Source organism: Fulmarus glacialis, unplaced genomic scaffold (assembly GCF_000690835.1).
Source record: "Fulmarus glacialis isolate BGI_N327 unplaced genomic scaffold, ASM69083v1 scaffold4618, whole genome shotgun sequence".
NCBI classification, from domain to species: domain Eukaryota; kingdom Metazoa; phylum Chordata; class Aves; order Procellariiformes; family Procellariidae; genus Fulmarus; species Fulmarus glacialis.
In genome coordinates this window covers 102256-116827 of record NW_009229988.1, presented here as the reverse complement: position 1 = coordinate 116827, position 14572 = coordinate 102256, and the positions used below count along the sequence as shown (strand labels likewise).

At 38.3% G+C, this 14572-nt stretch overlaps 1 protein-coding gene across 1 annotated transcript in view; it reads right to left on the bottom strand.

The window, feature by feature from the left end:
• Positions 1–238: 238 nt before the first annotated feature.
• The window catches only part of LOC104070267 (roundabout homolog 2-like), a gene marked incomplete at its 3' end in the record, with an annotated part of 109761 nt that continues 95427 nt past the window's right edge, over positions 239–14572 (bottom strand). Inside the window, exons 19-22 of the mRNA XM_009584040.1 lie at positions 14371–14496; positions 9810–9966; positions 3688–3948; positions 239–453 (exon numbers count right to left, since the gene is read on the bottom strand). Coding sequence (XP_009582335.1) covers positions 239–453; positions 3688–3948; positions 9810–9966; positions 14371–14496 — 759 coding nt within the window. The remainder of the gene's footprint in view (positions 454–3687; positions 3949–9809; positions 9967–14370; positions 14497–14572) is intronic.

The following is a 14572-nucleotide window of genomic DNA, read 5'->3' as shown; positions in this document are numbered from 1 at the left end:
GATATAATTGAGTTTTCTTTCAAGTCTTTAAAGCTTTTTAAAATTCATGAAATTTCTTATCATTTTGCAGCAAAGCAAAGTATTTTCAAATCCTTCTTTAACTTCAGTGTTTAATATTAACACATTTTAAATGTTACAGAAATAGAGTGGAATAAATTTTCATTTAGAAAGTGTTTGATTGATAATGTATTTTACTGTTAGGAACAAGTTGGCGTCACTGTTAACTGTGTTTGTTTACCTGTCACAGAGCTGTCTAGATTGTCCATGCTGGAGCCTGGAGTATGCTCTAGACCTCTTAGCGGCCTACTGATTTCTACAGTTTCTTCTTCAATATCATCCTCATCATCATCATCATCTGGAACATCTGTCTCCAAATCTGAAATAAGGTTTCCAGATACATATCCTAGGGGAGGAACTGGAGCCTGAGGAGGTTGTGTATTGCTTTGGATGTGCCTACACAAACGAACAGGAAAACATCATCAGAATGGATGAGACTTTGTACCCCATGGTCAATAGAAGATAAGCCTTTCAATAAGTCCCAAAATACATTTACAAAATGTGCTTGTTAGGTCAAACTCAAGAAAAGTCAGTTCAGTCATTCACCATAGCTTCTAATACTAGAATACCTGCACATTTTCCAGTCTTAAATATACTTCCCCTCCTGTATGATGGGGAAGGTCAAGATTGTCTTTTTACGGATGAGGAATGATGTACACAGAAGCTATATAAATCAGGTAGAAAGTCCATAGAAAAGCACAATTCTGAATCCCAACCTAGCATATAAGTGTCTCACCCAATATTCCACCTTGCAAATCACACGTCGAGCCAAAATTAAATTTCACTCCTGCTTAAACAGACTCAGTGCTCTTAAGTAGAACTCACCCTAAAGAGGAGGAAATGACCAGTAGGACAGAAGAAATTTTCAAGTCCAATGAACCCATTATCCGCGAGGCCTTTTTATTTTGCTTTATTCCAAGTAGTTTAATTGATTTAATGTAGCAGTATTAGGGCATGCATGTGTGAAATTACTGCATGCAGCAATCACAATTAAAAAAAGAAAAACAAAGATAAAAAACACCCACAGGATAGCTAAATGGCCAAAGGCAAGCACGGGAGTTTGAATTTCATTTGCATGGTCTCTGAGAGGCTAGAGACGAAAAGAACAACCATCAGCTTTCATTGCAGCAGTACAGGTACATAACAAGCTGTGCCAGGGGACCCGGGCATGACTGGCCTTGGCATAAGAGCATGTACCACACTTGAAACTGCTAACTTAGGCATGTGGGAATCCTTGGGTGGCTGTTCATGAGGTGCCATGGCCTGATTCGAATCGGCAGTGCTCTGGACGGGATCCAGGATTCTGCTGGTCTCTTGCTTGGACAGCAGCATAACAGAAAAAATTACAACTGTCACCTGTTTGGTCACCTAGCTCTAATATATTTTCAAGGAAAACACTGTGCTGTATTATTGCCTACACTTGATAAGTGCAGTAATTCTCTTTATTCAAACAAACTTTTTTTTTTCCCCCACAATGTAAATCTATCGGATCTGAGAATGTCACGGTAAATGTTATGGATGACTGGAATCTCTCTCCACCTTGGTGTAGGTTTTAAATTATTGCTTATTCTGAAGCTTATTTGCAGAACAAATGCTTCCCTTCTGATACACACCCCCCTTCTGATTAGCAGTTCTTGAATACTTTTCTGCCTGGACACCAGGTTCTTAGCTATGCAGTGTTCAGAACACTGAGCTAAAGGGCACTACCATCTAACTAACCCTCAATAAACAGTGTGATTAGCTCCCAATCAAGAAAAATACTTAAGTATATGCTTAATGATAAGCATGTGATAGAACAATTGAAGTCAATTTCTCATGTACTTGTAGTTAAGCATATACTTAAGTGATTTGCTGGATCAAGGCCATAATGATTATGTACTGTTCCACTAATCTCTAATGTGCTCTTTCTTAAATTTCTAGTTGGCTGCTCTCTATATTTCTCTTCTGTAACTCCTACAGTAAGTTATCTGACAGGTCTCATCTTGTTCTTTTGTTTTCCCCCCTCTACACTGGACAGGTTAACTTTGTGAAAAGAAAACTAAGAAATCTTCCTTCCCACTTAAGACAACGGAGGACTTTTCCACTGACTTTGAACAGCGTTTGCTGAACAGCATGCTATCTGTCCAGCCAAACAATATCAAAGCATTAAACAATTCCATATCACAACTACTGCGAAAATCATTTGTATTTGCAACTTTCAATATTTACCCTAATACCTGCTATAAGGTCCTAGTAAGAAAACACAGGTTATCTCCTCTATTTTTTTTCCAGAGTCTCAGGCTCAATTATTGTGACCTTACACAAGAGTGATGTTAAAATCTCTATATTCCTAAGCACATTATGAAAGTTCCCAATCAATTTTCATCGCTCCAAAAAGGGAACAAGACCTTTCCTGTCAGCTGCAAGAGGCTTTGCTACAGAGTCCTACTATGTTATCTGCTCCCAGACTGGCACCCACGGCTTGTAGGGCGTAGAAAGGGTAACAGCTGCAAAATGCAGCAGCAATTGACTGCGCAGACAGGGTATGCATCTGTGTGCTGGCTCAGAAGTCAGCTACCTTCAATAGGCCAGATCTAGCTGCTGCCTGGGATTTGGGTTTGTCCCACAGGCAGGCCGGGGTCCGTGCTTGGCAGCGTGGCACTGCAGCGGGACCAAAGTACCCTGTTGCTTGTGTGCAGATTGCAGACAAGCCTCGAGGCTTCGACAGTGTCCAGGGAAAACAGCTGGCTTTGATTTGGCACCGTCTGCCTACCTGCCTGATCTATTTATGGTAGCTCAAGCTGAATAACTTTGTGGCTTTATTTACCAGCGAAGAAAGGCTGCTCCTCCGCTGGCAGCGTGCCATTCAGTAACTAGCTCTGCTCCTCTCCTCCGAGATTCGCGGGCTTTGTCTGGATAGAAAAGTTGTAAAAGGACAACCGCCGCTTAGGGAACATCCAGAAAGCAACTGACCTTCACCGTGTCCCCAGTCTGGTGCGGTTGACAAGTTCTTTTTCAGTCCCTGAAGAGATTGCTTCTGTTTGTTTTGCAGGGGAAATGTTACTGTGGTATTTGCTTGCTCTTCCTTTAAATAGGCATAAAGCACACTAAAATGCTAGATCCATTTTGTAAATTCTAATAACTTCCTTCCTGCTATTTCTGGGTTTTTCCCTATGAATCAGAAATTTTCATGGTATTTCAAACTACAGTCAGAGATTCAAATGCTTCATTCTCATGTGACACAGGGCATAAACTGCTACATTGCTATTTCAGGTGACTAGCATTATTTTTAATCAGGAATTTAGAACCTTAATATTTTTGAAAATCCTAAAAAATTTGTATCTTTTGCTAGCCTGAACTGTATAGAAGTTGTCAGTAGGTGGGTGTTAACTACTTAGTTGAATATATGCAAAACTCCAGAGGAATATTATTTAAATTTAACATATTACCAAGCATTATGATTTAAAAAGCACCTACTAATGTTTAAGGCCTTCCCACTGTAGATACTGTTTTGCTATTTCTTCTTCCATTTTACTACTTAGAAACATTACTGAAATGTTGTTGAACACAGTCGATATTTATGTCATCAAAGAATAAATTATTATTGTGCTTTCATTTCCCAGACCGCAGGTCCCCCCTTCAAACATTTACCATGTCTGCTTTGCTATATCAAACTGGTAAGCCCTAGTTAATTCATCAAGGTGGGCTTGAAGCATTGGCTGCATCTCCTCTCGTGGAGAGGGCGTGAGGGTTGCAGTTGACTGTTGCCCAAAGGAGATTGCAGGTGATGAAGCTACTCCTCGGACAGGAGGTGTGGGAACACGATCATCGTCTTCTTCAAGCTCATCCTCCATGCCCTGATGTAGGTAGGTCTGAACTGGCAAAGGTGGACACCAACCATCACTGTCATATCTAAAATAAAAACCAAGTAAACTTAGTATATATCAAACCTCATCTCTCTGACGTGCAGTAGGGAGTATACAGGATTTCTGCTACAGTTTGAACCCTCGCACGCAGTATGAGCTTTAACATTTTTTGAAAATAGGGTCATAATTGCTTAAATTTTCCTTAGTTAAATTTTTCTCACAACTGCTAAGCAACTTGAACACGATGTGCAACAAAAAAATTACTGATCCATTATCTCATTTGTTAACGGTGATTAGATAATGTTACGCCACAAACAACAACAAAAATGAACTCACTTCCTGGATCATTAACCTAGGAAAACACATGAAGATTGACCTAGACATGAAAATAGCAGCATTCTTAAAAGGCAGAGCGAGCTTTACATAGTGGCACTTATGCACTTCCTTACTCCCATCCTCCCCTTTGTTTGTCTATAAATTTACTGTTCATTTTTATTTTGTGGCTTAAATAAAAAGCCACACTTTCCACATAAATTCTGGTCTTACAACACTGCATATAGGTATCTACCATGATGTATAATACATTCGTGTCACAGCAACACTGACCCTAAGCATATGCTATGTCACAGCACCAGCTGATAAGATACATTAGCACACACATTGACAGCTCTGCCAGCACCCCACCTCCTAACCAATCTTTACTGGGACTTACCTAGACAGTGCTAAATTTCTGAACACTTTCAACACACCTGCCCGAAGTAAATTAAAAGATTAACTATAAATATTCTTCAATACCAAATTCTTCTCTCTTCACATATAAGAGATGTTCTGATACGTTTTTGTGGTTCAATTTTCAGTCTTATACCAAAGGTGTAAGAGGAGATGCTACATCTGATCAGGGCTAGAAACAGAAGCTTTATGTTCTACTACCACTTCTTATGCAAGCTTTTCCAGCAATTCAATCCTTTTCTGTCTCTGTCCTTATCACAGACCTTTCAGTTCAGTGTTGTATTACAGTATCATCCCAGGACCCTGCCCCTTAAGACACCAGCATTACCCAAGACACACAGGCCCTAGTGACTGTGGTCATTCCCTGTGCATTATCTCCCCAGAGCAATTCCCTAATCTGAACATAACTTCAGTTGTGTACAGCTCTGCTGACGATCTCATCACTCAAATCTCAATGCTGTGTACTCTTCCCATCTTCAAAACATCCAGTCAGTCTGCAATCTTTTGAGCATCTGCACACATTTCTTCTTCACTCCCAGCGCATTCCAAAATACTTCAGGTTAGACAGCTCTTTTCAAAAGGCAACCAGACAACCAAAAGCTCTCACAGCTCCTTCACTGTCCATCTCACACTCTAAAGGCCATTCTCCAAGCATCATCTAAGTAACTTTATCTTCTTTCCACCTTCAACGACTGCTGACAAGGTACACCCCTCGTGTCTGCAATGCAGGCAGGAAATGCATTGCGTTATACAATTAATTTCTCAAACCAGTTTAAAAATACTCCTTTAAGGCTCCTGATTTGGAAGGAAGGAATTACCAATTTCCCAGAGAAAAATGAATCACTGCCAATTTTTTCAAGTGTGAAGTTGGGTTACAAAGAGGCTAGGAACACTGAGACAGAAAAGTTTCAAAACCTGTATTATGAACAGAACATTTACTTTAAGCAAAACCCCAAAATTTCTAAAATTAACTAAACTACTACTTCCTTATTCAAAAGTCTGTAGTCTGTATTTAGAAGTACAGATTCAGGATAGCTAAAACAACCTGACTTAATCATCCAAACGTCTGTGGAAGACATATCTGGTAATTAAGGCCGGTATCACTTTAAATCTACATCTAGATATAACCATATATAGATACACAAACATACATTCGTGTACAGAGGTGCAAATAAATGCTGCATCTTAACACTTGGCATTTAGGAGCTTTTGAGTGAATGATCATTACCATTTTCATAACACAGAGATTTAAGAAAATGTTATATGATACATATTCAAATCCTTAGGAGACAATTAAGATATAACTAGCTCTAATTTGTCTTTCCTTGCAATATTCACTCATGATATTGCCACCCAAGAGTGAAGGGACCATCCTAACTCATGCTGCTAAAAATGTACAGTGCAACAGCTCTGTCACTTACTTTTACTCTCTCAACCTCATGCTTTGGTATAATGGCTTCTTCTTTAAAAGGGGCAGGGCAGAAAGATACTCCTTAGCGACTTTTCAGTAATGCATAAATGAGCTTTGGATGTGCTCACCTTTTGAGCCTACTTGCTTCAATTCCCCAAATGTTCAGCTTCATAGTAAAAAGATTTCTTAGTAAAAAGATTCTGCACAAGTACCCTACCTTTACCGAGATTTTGTTTGAAATGGAAAGGAGCCTAAGCCTGAAGGTCAGGACATTGAGATTCAAGATTTCAGGTACAAGAACCTTTGTCTTCATAATGTAAGATGTCTGAAAAGCCTCTAGTTCTAACCTGCATTTTACACAATAAAAAAAAAAAAAATCTGCAAGAAAAAGCTAGCAAGCCTAACAGACTATGTAGTAACTACACCTCATATAAATGATAGTGTTATTGAAACTTCTGGAAGCAGGATAGTGAATATTGATCTCATCCATGTTCTTTTTGGTTTTCTGAGTAAATACAACTTGGTGAAAATGCATGCAACCTTTTTCAAGTACTTCTTATTAAAGTCTAAGCACCTTAACTTCACTAAGGACCTCTGACAGTAATTTTGCTGATAATTAAGTCCCTAAATAAGTTCTGGTTAACAAACATGACTCTCTATGTTTCTAATAATTTTTATTCTATTCTCAGCACTTTTATTCTATAGTAATCTTTTGCTGTTAAAAAGCTTGGTTCACTACATTGATAGATTTTTTTTTTCAAAATAAAAAATAAATGTGATAGATAAGGGGCACATTCTATAACAATTCTGTTTCATTACACACATCATTGCAACAAAGAAAGTTTCCCTATCTAGGCCTTGCCGGAGAGGATTTTTTTGATGTAAAAGCTATTACCTTCTTTACTTTTTCTAAAAACAGAAAATGACTACCAAATATATTGACATCCAGCAGCTAATATTCTATTTTAAGGTGGAATCAATAGTAAGAAATAAAAATAACCAATGAAAACGATATGAAGACTGCCTTTACTGGGGTTGGCTCAAGATCATGCATATTATTGGTGAAAAAATGTAAGTAGATGATAATGAATAAGTAATAAGCATTTCCTTACTGTCATTTTTATTAGATAAAACCAAGCAAAAGCATCTTCTCTGAAAAGGATGGGAAAGGGAACATGCTTGATTGGGAGCTACTACAGGAAAAGAGAAGCTTCAAAGACTCTGCGGTATATACAACAGAAAATTAAGGAAGACAACGAGGAACAAGCACGAGTTTGTAGAAGACCACAAAAAGGGGAAAGTTGCACAGGAAAGAGCTTGCTAGGGAAACAACAGTATAAACAGACTTTCTGCACAGGTTAAATAGGAATTTAAGACATCCCAAAAGTTACCACATTATATAAAATGGCTTCTTGGATTAACACGTTCACCTTTCCTTACATTTGTTGCAGTTCATGGAAAATGGAGGTGAATGCAAACCTCAGTTATTGTGGATTTTCTTTTACAATTTATAAGCCAGTAGGCCACTAGTGTTAATTTCTAATAAGCAAAATAAGGTGTCAAAATTGTTTAGTTTATTTGGGATACTCATGCCAATGAAACTCACGTTTGAATTCAAGAGTTATAGGAAGACATGCACAGAAAAATAAGTCTCTGTTTAGATGCCAGCTTCCTTATTTTAGTGCTCTAAACATTCACCTTTCATATCACATTGTGAGAACTTTATTAAAGTCTTCAGTTTTTCTGACTGGAAGTTCATTTTTCAATTGTAATTCACCATATAATTACATCTACATGTAATTAATTCTAAAATTAAAACACATTGAACTTGTCATACATAGTATACATCAAAGCAAATCAAAAAAAACCAAAAGAGTTTAAAAAAATTGCTTGCTTTTTTTTTTTTTACCCAATATGTCAATATTAAAGGCCACATAAGGAATGCAGTCTATGATTCATTCCATTTTAGCATGTTGAAAATCACAGAAACAAGATTAACCCCTGAATACAGAATGACCATTAGTATTGGATACATCCTCAGAAGTATGGGCATTGCAGATTCACTGGGTTCAGCAAAGTTGGTTGCAAATTGCTGTAACTCAAGACTGATACTCTAAGTCTAATCTTCAAATTTTTTTTTTGTTTGGTAAAATGCACTTTAGAAGGTCTTGTTATAACTACTAGCAATGAGATATTACAAAAACCAGAGAAGAGTAATTCAAAAGGTAATCAGAGGAAAAACTAAGTCTGAATTGTTCAGAACCTGGAAGGCTGGTGATTACCTTATCCTTAAATAACCACTGTTGTCTTGGTGACCTACATCGTTCCTTCCAGCTCAATAACAGATACTTTATGCAACTGAGGAGTCAAGTCCTGTGTCACAAGGGATTTCTCTAGAAGGTATTTCCATTTACCTTTTATGCTATTTCATTGTCCTGAAAGAAAACCCAAGTTGTTTGCCTTCTATAGCATAATTATTTTAGTGAAATGGCTGTACATGTGTTTTAAGGATATAAACTGATGAAGACAAATATTATATGGTGAAACCATTTTAAATTTATTTTAGCTTTTTATAACAGAATACAGAACATAATGATTACATGCACTTTTTGCCTTGACTTTTAAACAACACTTACAATCAGTAAGGTTATTCATTTTCCCTTGCATTTGCTTTGAAATTCTAACTCTAATACAGCCTGAGTGGACCTTCATTTTAAAAGGAACTCCACTGACGTACACAGTTAGTTATTATTCATTTTAAGAGTTGAAGGACTCGGTATAAATGCAAATATTCATATTTAATTCTTCTAATTTTCATTATAAGAGTAGTGATGATCAATTCATGCTTACAAAAGACATAATACTTGAAATATTTTTATTCAGTAAAGCTATTACAATGATTTTTAAAACGTATGTTTCATCCTTAGGAAATATTGATTAATCCATGTATTTAAACAGGCAGAAATTTGTCCCTGACAGAACAATGATTCTCAAAGGCTCCAACAGAGCTGACCACAGTAAACTATTTTTCTATATATTCTAATTTTCCTCCAGAGTTAGATAACCTGCTATTACATAAAATTTCACTTTTTAAAAAGCATTCCACAATTGTTCTTTGTGCAGGAAATGCCTCTTTCCTCTCATTTAGTGATTTTTGTGTGATTTTGTGTCCTTGAGAACATGTTTAAGCTATCAAAAAATAAGCGTAAGTTTCCAGAAACTCAAGAGTTGTTTAAATAACAAAAAAAAAGGCCTATAAATAGCATGCCTTCCTCAACGGTGAAATTTCTTTTAAAAGCCGATGAAAAGATTATTATCCACTGGTTGATCTTCTAAAATTAATCCAATTTAGTGTGAGGTTTTTTGTTCTGTTGGCTCTAATATTTTTAAACATCAAAGCAGTGAAAAAATACAAGGAGCCAGATTATGGCATCCTTACTCACTCTGAGTCCCATCATTTGCAAGCAGTCCTAAGAGAATTCCATTAAGCTACCTATGAAGCAAGATACTTCTCAGCATAAGTAAGCAGAGAAACCCTACATGATGATGAAGCAAGGTCACTTTTATTACCATCCTCAGTCACTATCAAGAGAAGCTATTCAACCATTCCTCCTCCATAGCCTTGAATAAGTTTATAGGATAATGTGTTCTCTCCCTTTTTTTTAAAACAAAACAGAATAATATCGTCACTTAGCAAAATTTTTTAAAAAAAGGCCTCATCTCTGCAATCCACAGATTTTTCTTCAAAAGAAAAAGAGAAAAATTACCCTGCTTCTTGCTGATCCACTCCATAGTGTTCCAGCTCTGTGCCTGGAAGCGGCTGCACGGGAGGGGGTGGGAGGGGAACACTGGCCCAGTTTGAACCGTTATTTTTCTGGGGCTTGGCAGTATTTTTGTTCTTCTTCTTTTTCCCTCCTTTGCCACCTGCAAATCCAAAAAGAAAAATAAAATCTTAGTGATATAATGTGGGGAAAAAAGCCAGCTATTTACATTTCTTTGAAAGAATTCTGATTCCAGATGGCATGCCCCAAAAAAGAAGATGTATTTATATCTCAGCAGAATAAGCATCAATGTGCTAATGCTGTTATAAGGTTATAAATAATAATAGAATGTAATGGAAAAATATTCTGAATAATTGCTGAAAATCACTTCTTTTTAAAACTCTATACGTTTGCACCACAGTAGTACACAACCAAGGAAAGACATGTTTTGTTTTATCAGAAATATATTTGCTGATTTACTCATGTCTGCTTTATGACTCCTTGAATTCACTGTTAGATAAAAATATAATAGACCATAGTAAATTATTTCAAATGTCAGAATCCAATGTGCTTATAACACTGTTTTGCATAATCTCTTTCTGTGGAAAATACAGAGGTTAAGGACACAATCTAAAAAAATTGTCATTAGACTCAATATCTTTCAGCCAGGATGACAAGTGTAAGTAAGTTGTCAAAACAAAAAGAAACAGGGTTTTGCTGATAGGAATTTACTAAGCTCCATTTTTTTAAAACATCAGGAAGTTATCCACAATGTTTTAGGACTGTTTGTTTCACAGGATTCAAATATCTTGTGCCACTATGGAGAAGAGGTTCTATTTCTGATGTACAACTCTAATGGAGGAAGCTAGTAGAAATTAGGTGAGCAACGCATTTTGCTTAAGCCCTCTTCTCTTTTCTTATCATCCTTGTACCCACTTCTCCAGTTGAGACACTTCCATTTGTGGGAAAGTGATCTTACAGAAAAAGCTCTCTTCCCACTTGTTTCACTTCTTTTATTTTGCTCTGACTCCTTTTTCTTGTCAGGAATTCATTAACAGGAAGAATGGCACAAGATTTCAAATCCCTTGACTGTTTGGAGACCCATCTATTTATTGCCATTTTGTTGTGGCTTTCAAGGTCTCTGGATTGTTGGGTGGAAGAATGGTTTGTCATATGCTTTTTCAGTGGGGTACACCCAGATGGCAGTCACTCATCCCTTGCCTGTTGCAGAAAGCACAGTCTAATCCATCTTACCCACTGACATCTCTTGCTGATTTATAAGGATCAGCCAAAAAAACCCCCATGTAATTAATGAGTAATTAATAAAAAATTACCCATGAGTAACTAATAAAAAAAAATCACAACTGACTTGTAAGGCAGGGTGGCACGGTGTGCACTGGCAGGCACCACCCTCTTTGCCATGGCTCTAGCTTTAGGCATAGAGATCCAGAAGTAGGTGCAATTCTAGCAATAGAGACAAGCACGTGTCATGGGATTTTTCGTCTGAGAGACAGCGGCTTTCTTCTGTTATCTCCAAATGTCAGCTGGACCAAAATAGGAATGAATACAGAGGGAAGAAACAAGGTGATTCTGTGATTCAGAAGTAGCCAAAACTTCTCATTTCACCTCCTGTTGTGGCTGCTAGAGACAGGCAACAAGTCCGGCAAGGTTTCTAATCAGCCTGGCTGGCAGCACGTTGCAAACAAGACTTTGCTTTCCACTACTCAATTCCAGACCAGAGCTCTTCCTTGCTTATCTTGGAGTATTTAAGTAAGTCCAGCCAAGATCCTGTCATTCACTATGTGCAAACTGAGCTGATATTCCACCTATTAGGATGCAAGACAGGCTCTGCCCTCCTTTTGTAGCCCAGCAAAAAGGGAAGCTTTCTTGAAAAGGGGAAGAACATTTTGATTAACAGAAAAGAAACCCCAGTGATGGTGGCAATGGAGGAACAAATACATGAACCTTCTGGAGGGAAAATGAAGCTTTCAAAGCACAGGTATGGCAGAAAGCGGAGTTAGAAATAGGGTCTCAGAACAGTACAAAAGAAGCACGTTATTTTTAATTTGTGGGACATGGGGGAATTTTTGAAAAGTCAGCAGGAGTAGGAGCCCACAAGAGCTAAGGCAGGAGGGGCTGCTTTGGGAGGAAAGCACATGCATAAGAGGGTGTGTGTGCATGTGTGTGTGTTGCAGGGGGATTTAAACTAGGAATACTCAGAGAAGATAAATGCAGAGAAGAACTTCAGCTTAGAGATTAGTTGAGGTGGAGAGGAAGATTTTGAAAGTGTAGCATCTTGGTAATCTTAGGAAACTGATAAAATGGAGGTTGGATGTGTGGGGTGCTAGTATGGAGTCACTTGGATTTGGGGTGTTTTGGAGACAAAAGTCAAAGATAACAGAGCTATCAGAAAGAGTGAAGCAGAGAGCTGAAGAACTGTTCAGATGAAGAAATAAAAGAAAGGAACTCCAAGGTTGAAAGCAGCCTACACCGTACAGCTGGGCAGGAGATTTCTCTTCTGTCCCCATGGGCAGAGTTACTCCACTGTCAGACTAGTGGAACAGACACCTAATACATAATGCCTGATGTGTGTTTGAAAACTGTTGCACCGAAGCCTTGTTTCCCCATAGCAATGATGCTTGACGCTTCAATGTCTCCTTACACTGAAATTCAATTATATTGTTTAAATCTCTAGATGAATCAGGTCCTGAAAAAAGAATTTGCCAGTCGGGCTGATGATCATAGCCCTGACATAAGCTGGGAGCTGTGCAAAGTACAGCCACTAAATTTCTCTGCCTCACAAAGCAGTTGAGTTTTTAGCTATTTTCCATTCCACAGCGGGACAGGATTTCTCATGATATTCATTTGAGAGAGACAGAAACTTTGTCAGAATAACAAGTAGTACTTAAAGTACTAACCAAGGAAGTGAAAGAACAAGTCCCTGCTCACCCTCATGGGGACTACATAATCAAAGCTTGTCTCTGACTCCAGTGATGGACTAATTATCGGACTATTTGAAGGTCTCCCCCAGTTTCTCATGTATTACAGACATGATTAGCCTGTATTAAAGACATAATTAGTGGGCAAGGGAGAGCAAAATACTGACTCTGCAGTCCAATAGTCTGACACTCATCTGAGCATTGGGGCACCCAGGTGTGAGCTGCTTTGATCACAACAGGAGTGCCGTGGCCATAGAAAGACTGGCTAACCTGAAGTTTCCATCTGTCACCAGAAAATTTACTTCAAACTGAGAAACACTACACAAAATATGTTTCACTTGAAATATTTGTTCAAAGTCTAACTTTTGATCAACTGGAATTTTCCAATGAAACTTTGTATTTTCTGAGAAAATTCTTAGGCAGCTGTAGCTGTCAACACATCTGAAGTGTGATACTGCCCTCTGATAACTGGCACACATGTACCTCAGCATATCAATTTCTGCATTTTCATGCAGCCAGAGGAGCAAGCCGATTTCCTAAGCTACTTGCCAATACATCTCACATACAAGGAACAAGAACCTTTCTTGAAGTATCGTATGAACTTAGCTCCCAGATCCCTCTCTGTCAATGCCATAAGCTTATTTTTCAATCTCACTCAAATCAGCTAATACCCCCCATGAGAACACAAGACTTGCAAACACATTTGGCTATTTGAGTTATGGGCCAATGATTATAGGCTTCTAATCTCAACATTCCATTTGAATAGTCATTTAAATTGACATAAAGAAGCCGTTTCTAGGGTTGATCTGTTACTGTTACGACTGCTCCAACTTATAGTGGAAATTCAAAAGGCTAGAGATATAGCATGAATTTGAAATTTAAGTCCTTTCAGCTCTCTCATATTTCAGTTAAGTAAATAGCAGACTTTCATTTTAATTGCTGGCTTTTCAATTTTTGTCTTGAAAAACAAAATTACATTGTCACACATAACATAAGCAACAAGTAAGCAAAATTAAAGAAATCAAGAAAAAGGTGTGTTTAAATATAATACACAACCACATGTACTACAATCATTTTCATCCAATGAAAATGCATCATGTTTCCAATATAACATGCAGCACACACATAAAATTTACATTCTGTTTGTATGCAGACTTGGCACAATTTTTGAAACCCTAGTCATCTTGCAAGGCCCTGTATTTATTTCTGAGGTGCTTTACTGAAAACAGCATTTCGAAACAGCTCGTGGAAGTGGGGAATCTGTTAACAACTCAACAAAAATATTAATGTCCTCATGAAGTTCAGCGTGGGGAGACCTATAAACTGAGGATTGATGTGGAAATACGTTTGCTCCATGAACTGTGCTGTCAGGGAAAGGATGTGACAAGGCAAGGTTTGCAATTGCGCCGACAAGAGCTGGTTGGGAGGATTCTCCAATTATCTCCAAACAGGTTTTGCAAAAGGCATTTTTTTTCAGTAGGGGCCAACGTGCCGCTGTTCGCTGACGTTCCAGTGGGCAGGCACCCTCATACCTATCCGCAAAGTGCACCTGGGAGGTTTTCCACCTCCCGGCGAGCTGCTCACCAACACCCCTCCGTCCCTCACCCACCCACGGCGGTGGAACCAACCTGAGAGGCTGCCACTCCTTTCGGAGCTGTTGTGGGAGCTGGTGGTGCTGAAATCCTGTGACTGGTTGTGTGGCAATCTATTAGCCAATCCCTCAGCCACGCGGTAGTCAGGGATGTAAAGCAAGGCTAAGGGTTAAAGGGCAAAGGTCACAGTGGCATCGTGTGATTAGTTGACAGCACAAGCACATGCAACACATGCAGT